The sequence below is a fragment of the Silene latifolia genome, chromosome 11, assembly GCF_048544455.1.
Source record: "Silene latifolia isolate original U9 population chromosome 11, ASM4854445v1, whole genome shotgun sequence".
Lineage (NCBI taxonomy): Eukaryota > Viridiplantae > Streptophyta > Magnoliopsida > Caryophyllales > Caryophyllaceae > Silene > Silene latifolia.
The window spans coordinates 135754873-135768053 of record NC_133536.1 but is presented as its reverse complement, the minus strand read 5'-3'; the positions used below and the strand labels follow the sequence as shown (position 1 = coordinate 135768053).

The following is a 13181-nucleotide window of genomic DNA, read 5'->3' as shown; positions in this document are numbered from 1 at the left end:
CCGTGTATGGTGTCAGTTGTGTGCGCGGTTGGTAGTGGCGTGTGATATGGCACGGTTGAGCCGTGTGTGACGGTAGTGTTTGAGCCTTTTATCGTATCGTATTGTTATTGTTGTTGAGTATCCTACTCAACCACGTCTTTGACTGTGTATTCGTGAACACCTTTGATGAACCAAATATTGGGGAGCGGATTGATTGCAGGTTAGCCTGTGAGAAGTGTTGGATGCTTAAGGGGGAGTTTGGGACTAGATTATCACTTGAGTCTAGAGATCACTTTTACAATTCAGACACTATTTATTTTATTTCTGCTGCAGTTTTTTTAAACGTACTTGTAATAATTATTTACCTCATTGGAATTTTGTAATAGTCTTTTGAGGCACTTTAATTTATATCGTCTTAAAGTACTTTGGAATTGTTTGTCTTTTATACTTACTATCTCAAGAAACTGAGATGGTAACACTTTTATTTACTTGAGAATGTCTTGCTAAAGGCTCTTAAATAAATGGGGGTGTTACACCCACAGTGTCTAAACCTGCTGCTAAGCCCGTGTACAAGCCTTACTCTGGTGTCAGGATTGGTGAAGCACCTAAATCCACAACCCAACCCATCTCTGATAAAGGAAAGGGAGTCCTGAACCAAAAGCCTTACCCAAACCCCATTGAGAACATGATCAAATGCTTCCAGTGTCACGACTATGGTCATTTCAGGAAGGATTTTCCTTCTAAAAGGACTCTGACAACAATAGAAGTGGAACAATGGGAAAGGGAAGGAATAGTTGAGTATGAGAAAGAGAACCCTATTGTGGAAGAGGCAGTTGTTGAGGAGGGGTTGATGTGTGTTTATTTTGTCATAATTCCTCCCTCTTTTCTATGCATTTTGATCCATTTTTATATAGGTTCACGTGCCTTTACTTGCATTTTGTGTCCCGATTCCCCATACTATGAGTTTGTGACTCATCCTGTAGGACTTTAGACAGAAATGAGGAAATCAGAGCAAGCAAGGCGGTTTTGAAGCAAGCATGGGAAAAGAAGGGAGAAAAAGCTGAGAAGGGGTCTCATCCGGTCGGCCGACATATGGCTCATAGGTCGGGAGCCCCTCCCCATGAGCTTAGGAAGAAATGTGAAGAAGAGTTACAAAAGCCTCCCAGTCGGGCATCATACCGGTAGACGGTCAACTGGCTGGGGACACTTGAAGATTGTTGAAAATGTAAAGAAATGAAGAAGAGTTGCATGAGGCTCCCAGCTGGCAGCCGGCCCACCGGCTGTGCACACCTGATGACCTAGTTTTGGTGTTAAACTATCAGAAGACTCCCAGCCGGGCAGGCCACCGATGACCGGTCCACCGGCTGGGACCCTTTCTCCACATTTTCAACTCCTTTGTAACTTTTGACCTAATTTTTGCGTAAACTTAATACCCCCTCCCTAATTCATTTGAAGCATAATACCCTAGATCTCAAATATTTCCTATTTTTATGCTAAGTTTTCATAATCAAGTTTTAATCTTTACCTAATCATTCCTTAATTACTCCTTAATTTAGGTTAGATCTAGTTAAATTCAATAGCTTACATCTTAGTAGTTGGGTTTGTAAGTGAAGATTTTGAAGAAATTCTTCCATTATTAATCCAAAGCTTGCATCTTTCTTAAGTATTGGTACAATTCCTTTCCTTGTTTACTTTAATTTTCAATTGTTTACATTTTTATTTCATCTTTAATTGTTGTTTGAATCCATTTAATGTTTATTGCAATGATGATGTTGGTCTCTTCAATTGTTTATATTTCTCTTATTAACATGTGTGAGTAGTCCTCCCTTGTGTTTAGGGGGATCTCAAGTAAGGTTTAGATGTTGTGAATGGGTTGTTAACATTTATGTTTTGGGTGTTTTATTGGTCTTCTTAAACATGCATATAAGGTGTTTGATGAAATATGTGAGTGAAAGTTTACATCTTTTATCAATATATGCTTAGTATCTCCTTGAATGAGAGTTCTTAGGGATGCTTTCATAGTGTGTTTATGATGAGTTGATAATCAGAGTGATAATTTTGTGTTCAATTTTAGGAGAGTCTAAGAAATTAGTCCTTTAATCCTAGACCATTAATTACCCATAACTTGTTAACACCGTTTCTAGTCTACCTTGCTTGGGTGAACCTGAATACCCTAGTTTTCCATCAATTGTTTACGTTTCATACTTTAATTAATCTTGCTCTCTTTTGATTGTAGTTATAGTTAAGTTAATCATATCTACATCTCATTTATTAGACTAGAATAAGATGTTTAACCAACCAACCAAGTACAAATCCCCGCCATTCTTGTGTTCGACCCCGATTACTACCTTTTTTAATTGGGTATTTATAAATTCGTTTGATATAGGTTTCACGACAAAAAAACCCTACTATCAAAATGACGCCGTTGCCGGGGATGGCGTTAGAATGTACTTAGTTAGTTAGAGTCTTAGCTTTAGTCTTGGTGTTATTGTTTGCTTGTTTGAGTAGTGTCTTGTTTCTTGTAGGATGTTTGTGCTATTTCTTATCCTTAGTGCCTAAAAACACTAGGAGACTAATGATTTGTTGAAGTGTATGCCTAAAGGAAACGAGAATTCTTTGCTTAGTGACCCGAAACCGGAAAGGCTTTTTCGAGATTTACGGAGTAGGAATTTAGCAAAGGTTCAGATTACCTCCCAAACAACCATAAACCGAGCAACCACAACCACCCAAACGCACCTTGAAACCACTATTCGAGAGCAAAAAACCATCACCATTGATCCATTCGTAGAAAATCCATTTCACAATCACCTAATCCCAAGCACAACACCTAATACACCTCTTGTAAATCCTAGAATGACGGCTTTATGAGACCATAACCGACCGAATCACGATTACACTTCCGCTCCAATTAACTTTGGCACCTTACCCCCTAACAACATTGAAATCCATCCCGCTTAAGTCAGTCTAATAGAGAAGGATAGTTTTGGTGGGCACATTGATGAGGATGCACACGCCCACGTTCGAAAGTTTAAGTGCAAGGTTGCAATGATGAAGCGTAATGGAGTGTCCGAAGATACTTTGAGATTAATGTTTTTTTCGTTCTCTCTAAGGGCAAAATGGATTGTTGGCTAAACGTTCATCCACCAAACACATTCACCACGTGGGACGCCTTAGCCAAAGCTTTCCTAGCCAAATACTACCCATCCTCCAAGACCGCTATGCTCCGGAACGAGATAACCACTTTTCAACAAGAAGACGGAGAGTCTCTAGGGGAATCTTGGGACAAGTTTCAAGACCTCCTTGCCCGTTGTCCACATCACGGGATTCCGGCTTGGTACATCACCCCAACGTTCTTTCAAACATTTCTACCTTGGACAAAATAGATGGTGAATGCCTCCACGGGGGGAGAGGGGGCAGGGTTCGAGGGGGTTCGATCATCTAGGAGATGACGAGGGTTCGGCCGTCATCAAGAATATGGTTGACTCGAATGCTAATTATGGGTCAAGAGGGAATGTTTTGAGGAGAAGTAGCTGGTACCCTCAAGAGAACTTCTCAAATTCTAATGCTGAAACAAATGCCTAGCTAGACCTTCTCACAAAGAAGTTCGAAGAAATGACAAGGAAACAAGTGCATCAAGCTAGTGGCTTCTATGGTCCTCCCATGTAGGAGGTTGTTCAAAGACCTTCTTGTGAGTTGTGTGGAGGAATGGGTCATACCTTTGATGTGTGTGCTAACAATGCATGCAACATGGGTGGTGAAGAAAATGTCCAAGATGCAATGCTTTCCAAAGTTACAACAACAACATGTGGCCACCAAGGCCACATTTCAACATTCAAAACAATTACAACCCCAACTCAAACTTTTATCATCCGAGTATGAGGAATACTCTACTCTTGAGCTACAAGAGCACCAAGGTGCAAAATCCACAACACATTCAACCACAAAACACCAACCCACTCGGATTTTCTCAACCAAGGGGCGGAGGCCAAAATCAAAGGAACAACTTCGGTAATCAAAAGCAATGGTCAAACAACAATCAAAACAAAAATTTTGGAAACCAACCTCAAGGATACGAAGATTGTGGAGGCAACTAAGGTAATCAAAGATTCTTCCAAGGAAACCAAGGAAATCAAGCTATTTAAGGGTTTAGCCATGGGTTTGGTCAAGGGTTTCAAGAATAAGGGTACAATCAAAATTTTCAAGGTAATCAAGGGTATAGCCAAGGCCAAGGCTCATATTACAACAACCAAGGGCTTAGAGGAAATTATCAAGGGGGCCACAACAACAACAACAATCAGGGCTTCAACAACCGATTCCACTATGGGTTGCTTCTACCTTTGGCTAGCCAACCATTCCAAGAGCCAATGAACGAATCTCAAATTAGTGAATTGATGAAAGTGGTGAAGAATATTCAAACATTACACCACCAAGAAATGAATAACTTAAGGAGTGCTACCCAAAAAGAGATAAAGGAAATGGAGGCCCGAATGGCATCCCAAGCATTAGCCAACCCTCAAAGACCGCCGAGTGCTTTCCTTGCCCAAGTTCAAAGCTCAAAGGATGCCTCGGCAAAACATCAAGCTCATGCGGTAATTTTGAGGAGTGGGGTTGAGCTTGAAGACCCTTATAAAGATCTTGAAATTGAAGTTAATGTGGACCCGAAAAGAGAGGTTGGCTATGAATCATGGTGGCGAAAGACTACCAATTACTCCTTAAGCTAGGGTAAGTGAGTCTAATAAGGGAAAGGTATCAAGTGGAGCATCTACAAGTGAGGGAACATCTAAGGGGAAAGCTCCTCTAGCAAGCAATGAGGATGGATTGATTGAAGACCTTTCTTAAGAAAGGGAGGTGGGTGAAGAAGTTAGAGAAGAAGTCCATCTACAACCTTCCACTAAGGTAACAAGCAAGCCCACTTCTCCAAAGGTATCCTCTAACTCTCAACTTGTCACTAACATTTCCTATCCCACTAGAGCTTTAAAGTATAGAGAAAAACTTCAAGTAAACAAAATTTTGTGAAATGTTGCAAAAACTTGAAGTGACTCTACCCTTTACCGAGGTGATATTAAACAAGCTACCTACACCAAGTTTTTGAAATATATCTTAACTAAGAAGAGGACCTTGGGTGACCAACAAATGATAGATATGGAAGAAGAGTGTAATGCTCTACTTTTAAACAAAATGCCATATAAGCTTGGTGACCCGGGGAGCTTCTCCATTCCTTGTGTAGTTGGAAGTGTTCCAATATCTAGAGCTTTATGTGATCTAGAGGCAAGTGTAAGTGTGCTTCCCTTTAAAGTTGCTAAGAAAATTGGTATTTGTGATCTAGTTCCGACTAGCATAACTCTCTTATTGGCGGATAAGTCCGTCAAATGCCCTTTGGGGATACTTGAGGACATACCCGTCAAGGTTGAAAAATATTTGATTCCCGCCAACTTTGTTGTCCTCGATATTCCGGAGGATAGCCACACCTCCATCATCCTCGGTAGGCCATTCTTGGCTACCGGTGGAGTGTTGATTGATTTAAGAGATGAGCGGAGAACCTTTAGAATAGAGGGCAATAATGTTGAATTTAACCTTCCTAATCTTATGAAAGGACCAAAGCTAAACCAAGTATGCAAACTTGAAGTCATTGATGAAGTAGTAGAGGAAGTGTAATACGACGGTTTTATGTGCTGTTGGGTACTCTATCGAGTAAGGCTTACTCTGTCGAGTAAGTGTGTTTTAGCGTTCTGGACAGTGTTCTGTCTATTGGGTACTCGATCAAGTAGGGGCAACTCGATCGAGTAGGGGCAACTTGACCGAGTAGGGGCCACTCGATTGAGCACCTCACTTACTCGATCGAGTGCATCGGTTCTTACGGGTTTTTAGTCGGGTTTTGATAGCAACGCGAGATTGGTATATAAAGGATTTTTATCAGTTTCTTTTTACTTTTTACCCTATTCTAAATATTTTACACAAGAGACCAACTTACGTAGCTTTTCTCTTTCACATTGATATCAAATCCAAAGGGCTAGTGTTGTCTGATTCCAGAGTTCTTTACACCGTTGAGACCGTCGTATTGTAGGTAAGATCCTAGTACAATTCTTATATTGTTTCGTTAACTTTGGTTTAAACTGTAATTGGGTAATTTGGGGGTTTTGGGAGTATTGTTGGTATTAGTTTGTGATTGTATAATTGTATGTTGATAGGAGGTGATTTCGCAGAGGAGCGTTTCTGATCTGCTGTTGTGTCGATTGTGGTGATTGCATTTCCAGGTAGGGTTTCCTACTCAATTATTGTTTACATGAATATGAGATAGTTGATTGGTTGTTGATTGTTGGTTAATGACATTTGTCTATATCGTAATTGAATTGGTATTGTTGATGTTCTAGTTGGTTGTTGCTGTTTATCTGTGGTTCGCGAGTGGTTCGGTTTAACTCGTCGTCAAAAGCTACCAACCAAAACAATATTTATAACTTCACAAACTACACTTAGAAAAGAGGTTAGTAAAGGTCAGATCCCAAGGGGCGGGTATTGATGTAGGATTTTGAATTGCAAGTAGCTATGTCTTAGGATGTCACAAATTATGGGTTGAGATGAGATGTGGTCTAAACTAATCAACAAGATGAAAGTAAATTAACTAAAACAAAGTAAAGCAAATAAAGGGGTTTGTTAACAATTGATTAAAAGCACTAGGGTGTCATGGGTTCATAGGGGATTCATGGAAATAGATTATACAAACATGTTCTCAAATAGATGCAAGCACTTATTGTTGTGATGGGATCGAGTTAGTGTATATCTTACAATCCCTAGGAGAATTTAGGTCCTGAAGCCGAGTCGTCTAGACTGTATAACACCTATAAGTTGGCTTTGTTCCCCTTATTCAACTCTTATGCATGGTCTAATGAGGCTCGAGGTTGTTTATATCTTACAAGCCTCATTGAAAAGATAGGAGATGGGTAAAAAATGCAAGGATTCATAGGCTCGCATTTCATCAAACATAACATGTGCAAAGGTTGAAATCACAACAAGCAAGCAAATTAATTATGAAAACATATTAGGTTAAGCATAGATCAATTCCCATGTTTGTTTCCCCTAATTCCCCATTAACCCTAGCTAAAGAACTACTCACTCATGATCAAGTTTAGCATGCTAATAAGGTTGTTAATCATACAAACAAAGCAAAACATGATGAATAAATGATGTGATTAACAATAATTAAACAAGGTTAAAAAGGTATTTTACCTATGAAGATGATCCAAAATAATAAAGCAAAGAATAATAGAAGTACTTGATGATTGATGGAAGGTTGTCAATCCTCCAAATAAACCCAAATGATCTTCTAATTACCCAAATAAAACTAAGAACAATTGAGAAATTAAGGAAAGATTAAGATATGATTAATATTGAAATGTGTATTACAACTAAATTAAGAGATGATTAAAACTTGATTAAGAACGGATTAGGAACGGATTAAGAATTGATTAAAACTTGATGATAATCTAGGTAGTACAAAGGGGTATTTATACTAAAATTAAGTACAAGGATTAGGGTTACTAAGGGCTTAAATGAATATTAATACCCTAAGAGAAGCTTGAGGAAATGCAACTCCTGAGGGACATGCGCGGATCATGCTTGCAACTCCCACTAGGTTCCGCTCGTCCTCACCTGATGCACGGGTGGTCCTGTAAGAAGTTCCGCTCGGGTTGGCAGTCGGGACCCCCATATTGTGCTTTGGTACGCTCGGATCATGCTCAGGGATGCTCGAATCGTTGCTCTGATCCACTTGTCCTAAGCTCTGGCCACTAGGATCGTTGGATAGGATTCTTCTCTTGTTTGGCTCCTTAACAATCCGCGGGGATTGTGTTGGTGATGCAAGGATCTTTTCATCATTGCCCATTTTACTCTATTTATTTGCTTAGGCCTCTAGTATCGGTCTTCTCTTCGATACATGGTCATTAGATGCAATCCATTTAGCTCCATTTCGCTCTATAAATGCAAGGTTAGCAATCCTGTCCTACCAAGGACACAAAACCTCAAAGAATATGCAAAATAGGAAACTAAAGATAAGAAATGACCCTAATATATGATAGAAAGCATGGGAACGAGGTTAATTCGGGGACTAAATGTGCACAAATATGAGTCACATCAAACATCCCCAAACCGAACCTTTTCTCGTCCCGAGTAAAGAGGTGACTAAAACAATGACCTTTATTTAAACTAACCTACTAATATAGCCGATATGAGACAATTTGCGGGTCTCACTCCGCTCCTTCAACTCACAACAAGACATCCATGAGGTAAGATGCCTTCTTGCAAGGCAAGGTGGGGCTTGCCAAAATGGCGATACATCTAATCATTAAGCACACACAAGAAGGTAATGGACGCATCTACAAAAGAATAGCCATTTTCCTCATCTAAGTGGCGGAAATTATCTAGAAGGAAAGCAATCTAAGGGTACACACTCCATTATAGATATGGTTTCCTCAAGTTACTAAGCCTAGAAGGATACCAATAAATCACCTCCAAGTTGTTTCAAGCTAGGGTACCTTCGTCCTTAATTGCTAAATGCTTTCGTCAAGAGTAGACTCCCTATGATGTTAGAAACACTGTAGGATCACGGAATTCCCCCTCTTGCCTAGACAAGAAGAAGGGTCGTCCCCTCTCTACCATGCACAAAAGTGGGTTCAATGGAAAAGGGATCCAATAGATTTTGAGTTTCATAGCGGGAGTTTGCTTTTGGTTTTGTTATTCTTCCAATTTCTTGTGGCATTTGACATTTTTGAGAACAATTTTCTTTGCCATTTCTTTGATGTTTGGCAATTTGATGCTTGACAATTTTCAACTTTTGCATTTTTTGAACATTTTCAAAGTCACCCCAATTTGTAACATGGGTGATTTTATTTGAAGCATAGGAGTTCTTATTTTTGTACTCCTCTTTTCTTTGATGCAAATTTGTGCAAACTCATTGTTTTTCATTTTGGTACTTGAATTCAAGTTGATAATTTTGTGCCCATTCCCTTTTTGTTGACCAAAATGATGATAGAAGTGGAAGATGGTTGCGTGGTTTCAAGGGTCACCTTGGAATAAATGGTAGCCAAGGAGTCATCACATCACAAGGTACTCTTGACTAGGCCTTAGTCCATGGGTCAAAGGATACTAGTATGACACATCCTAGGGTGTTTTAGAGGTATTCTAATGAGCAAAGTCTCAAGAAGAAAAAGTATCTACAAGGGCCTTATATACACTTGTCAAGTTTCCCAAATAGATGTTTTCACAAAAAATTTCCTAAAATGCAACTACATGCCGTGATGCAACTAACGTTTATACAACCTAACGCATATGCTTCTACCAACTAGTATGCCATATAAACTACATTCAACTCCTAAGATCACATTGGTTTGTACCGCATCAATCAAAATAAAGCCACATAGTCATTAACATAGAGAGGAAAAAGGAAATTGGAAAGATCATACCATGCGGTCTTCATATTCCTCATGCCTCGGATGTGGCGTAGTCGATCCAATGTGATAAGAGGACAAACAAAAACAAGTATATACACAATATACAATTCTATTCTACAAAAGAAAGGACATGTTTTTGGATTTTTAAATTTTTCAATTTTTTATGGTTTTTGTTTTTGTGAAATGAAAGAACATGTTTTTGATTTTTTCAAAAATTTTCAATTTTTATCATTTTTAATTTTAAAAGTTAAGTTAGAATTTGCCATCCCCACACTAGTATGGGCATTGTCCTCAATGGACAAAACGATAGGAAATTATGCAATGCAAGCTAAATGAATATGCATGATTTCTACACTAATATGCAAACTATATGATATATATACAAAAGTGATGCATTCTAATCTATTCTATATGATGCATGCTTTCTATTGTTCAGAGAGCTAATTTGAATTAACTCGCATTTCTTGTATTTGAACTTCTCCAAACCAAGTAAGACACTATTTCTAGTGTAAAAATAGGGGGAGTTCATGCACAAGGAAAGGATGCAATGCATGAATCCTAATTGTCAATTTGGATTTTCAAAGCGGTAAAAAAATATGACACCTCAATGGAACCGAGGTGGGAGTCCTTTAAATGTTGCTAGGACTCAATACAAGTACTCAAGATAAAGACTAAAAACATGATATAGAGCCAAAGCTAAAGGAGGTGTAGGAAACTCACAATGGAATAGGTTGAAGTCAAGTAATAAACCCCGCATGTGTGGTATCCTCCAAATAGCCTTGTCAACCCTCAATTGTCGCTCATTGCGACATCCTCATCACCGGCATTATTTCCGTCATCATTATCATCATCATCATTACTTGCACCATTATTTTCTTCATTATCTTCTTCATCATCCACCTCCATTGACTCGGAGGATTCACCATTTCCATCATCAACTTTGGAACTTGAACCTTGTTCTTCTTCTTCTTGGCATGAATCATTACCTTTTCCGTCTTCATAAACAACAACCTCATTTCCATGTGCCACCCGACTATCCATTTCGGCATCTTGAGAAGCATTAGGGAAGAATACCTCCCTATCCGCCCAACTAGGCAAAGGACCTGAAGGATCAAGAAGTTCTTGCCTAGCTAGATGTAGAAGGGGTGGATATTGGGCACGGTAGGCATTCACCCGATCATCATGAACTTCTATATGCATTTATTACAATAATTGGGTCAAATAGTCGTTGTCTACCACGACATTAGAGCCACTCGGTTTGAATTCTTGGTAGGCAAAGGGGTATGGTGGAGTTACAGTGGTGGAGGAGGAGGGCTTTGCAATTGGTTCCCTATGTTGCTTAATTATCACTTCGGTTTCCTCGAAGACGGGTAATAGGTAGTTTAGTCTACGGACGGAGAGATGGAAAATCTTGCTAGGTAAGACAAAGGACTTAGCTTCTTTGATGAGCCACTCATATTTGTTGTCAAGATTGTCATTCTTGACCCAATGGAATTTGTTGATCATAGTGCTCATATCAAGGAGGTTGCTCCCTTTAACCGGTTTGTATGTGTTATCATTGTTGAAATTTTGGTTAAAGTGCTTAGCTAGCCTTGTTACTAAGCCGCCGTTTACAATGAAGGCCTCTCCGTCTTTCCCATTATCAATCTCAAGCCACCGATCAAGCAATACTTGAAGAATGTTGTAGTTTTTGGTGAACTTTCCATTGATATTCATGTAGGACTCAAGGTAGAGAAAATCAAGTTCGGTGAAGTGATTGGTGCCTTTTCTAGCAATCAAGGTATTGCCCACAAACTTGTGCCATACTCTTATGCACGGATGATGAACATATAAAGCATGACACTCCCGGAAAGAGTCAAATCTTGGACCGGTAATGGCTTTCCAAAGGGGTGCGGCATCATATTTTAAAGGCTTCTTTTCATAATGATGATATTGTAAAAGACCAAACACATCACCAAACTCACTCAAAGTCACGTTTCTACTCTTGTTCTCAAGACGAAATTTAACATAATGTCGAGTCTCTTTCTTAGACACCTTCAAGGAGCTTAAGAACTCCATGGTTAATGAAGGGTAGGTCAATTCTTCCATTTCGAAGAGGGCTAACAACCTCATGGACTTAAAAAATGTTCTAGTTCGCTCAAGCACACCCAATTTTTCCAAAGTGTCTTGACATATAAACTTGGTAGCCACAATAGTCTTTCTAGTAAGGGATAAAATCGCATTCCTATGAGCATCAGTTAAGAAAGTTACCTCCGGAAAATTTGGCAATTGTTCTATAACCGGAGTAGGTGTGGTAGCTTCCTCAATAGGAGTTGCGATTTCTTTGATTTCCACCCTTGGTTGTGTCACTACCAAAGCCTTAGATGCAAGAAGAGCTTGTTGTCTCTTTGATAAATTTAGAGTTTTTTGTGCCTTGGTTCCGCATTTGGTCCTTGCCATTGTGTTCTCCTTCTCAAATTGGTATCAACAAACCAAGTTGATTGAATGTTCCTTACTTCCTCAAACTTCAATCAATTTAGGATTTTCGAATTTTTGCCCAAACCCTAGAAAATGGATTCAATTTGTGAGAAATTTGATGTTTAGATGGTCTTTTGTTGATAAAGGAGTGATTTAATCTTGTTTTGAGCAAGTTTTGAATGGATGGTGGTGAGTTTTGTTGAGAAATTGGTGTTTTTGAATGGGTTGATTGAGGGTTTAAGTGGGAGAAAAGGTATGTGTTTATGTTTGTGAAAGATAGAAATGAATTGGGAATAAGGAAGGGAAGCCCGTGTTTTGCTTAAGTAGCAGCTAGGGACGCTCGGATCAGACTCGGAACACGCGGATCGTCTTACAGGACATCCTGAAATTTCAAACCAGTGCCAGGACGCGCGGATCTTCCTCAGGTCGAGCGGATTCTTTCTGGGACGCTCGGATTCACCTGGGGACGTGCGGATTTCCTTACAGCATAATTTCATAGACCGGGAGTCTTCCCAGGACGCGCGGATTGATGCCAAGACGAGCGTCCTAAAGATGGGGACGAGCGTCCTGAGGGTGATCTGCTCATATTTTCTTACAGGGCGTTTTTTCAATTCAAACTTTCTCAGGACCCGCGTCCTAAGGTCAGGATGCTCGGATGCAAGATGGGGACGCTCGGATTCTCATGGGGACGCTCAAATCCTCTCCAGCTCCCACGAGCTCAGGTCCGGTCGTGGGGATTCTTTTTCCCATGTCATTCTTTCTTCTTTTACTTTGTTAAATGTTGTGGGTGCACTATAAAAGCTTGGTTAGACTAGGCATTTGCCATCCCCACACTTGATCAAACACTACACATCAAAAAACGTTAAAATAACTCCCTCACTTGCTCTCATGTCGAAAATCTTGATCAAAGCACAAAAATGCAAATCCAAAAATGACAAAGATGCAATAAAGGAAATAAAATGCGAGTTAAGGGGTTACAATATTTACAAATGGTGGTTTAGGGAGGACTCCACAAAACTCTCATTCTTGGATGAGATGTCAAGGGGGCAAAGCCAAGGTGTTGTTGATGTTGCTCAACACCTTGTAGAAGTAGTCGAAGGCTTGCTCATTTTCATGATAGAGGTCTTGGGTAGACCTTTGCACATTGTTTTCTTCATTGTTGTATTCCAAGTCAGAGTGATGGCAAGGATCCACAAAGCCTTGGTCTAAGGTCATAGTATTTCCAATATAAGGATTGACCAATCCTTCAAATTCATCGCCCCATAGACCGCAAACTTCACTAGCTTGTTCCCCAATGATGTC

The 13181-nt window shown here is 39.7% G+C and overlaps 1 protein-coding gene and 1 non-coding gene across 2 annotated transcripts; one reads left to right on the top strand and one right to left on the bottom strand.

Annotated features, from left to right (window-relative positions):
- Positions 1-3197: 3197 nt before the first annotated feature.
- Positions 3198-3304, bottom strand: LOC141616180 (small nucleolar RNA R71). The gene has a single exon (XR_012530542.1). It is a non-coding gene; the product is annotated as a small nucleolar RNA R71 (small nucleolar RNA).
- A 1817-nt stretch (positions 3305-5121) lies between these two features.
- On the top strand, positions 5122-5634 carry LOC141614048 (uncharacterized). Its single transcript, XM_074432803.1, has one exon. It carries the CDS (start codon positions 5122-5124, stop codon positions 5632-5634), a length of 513 nt encoding a protein of 170 aa, XP_074288904.1.
- The last annotated feature ends 7547 nt before the right edge of the window (positions 5635-13181 follow it).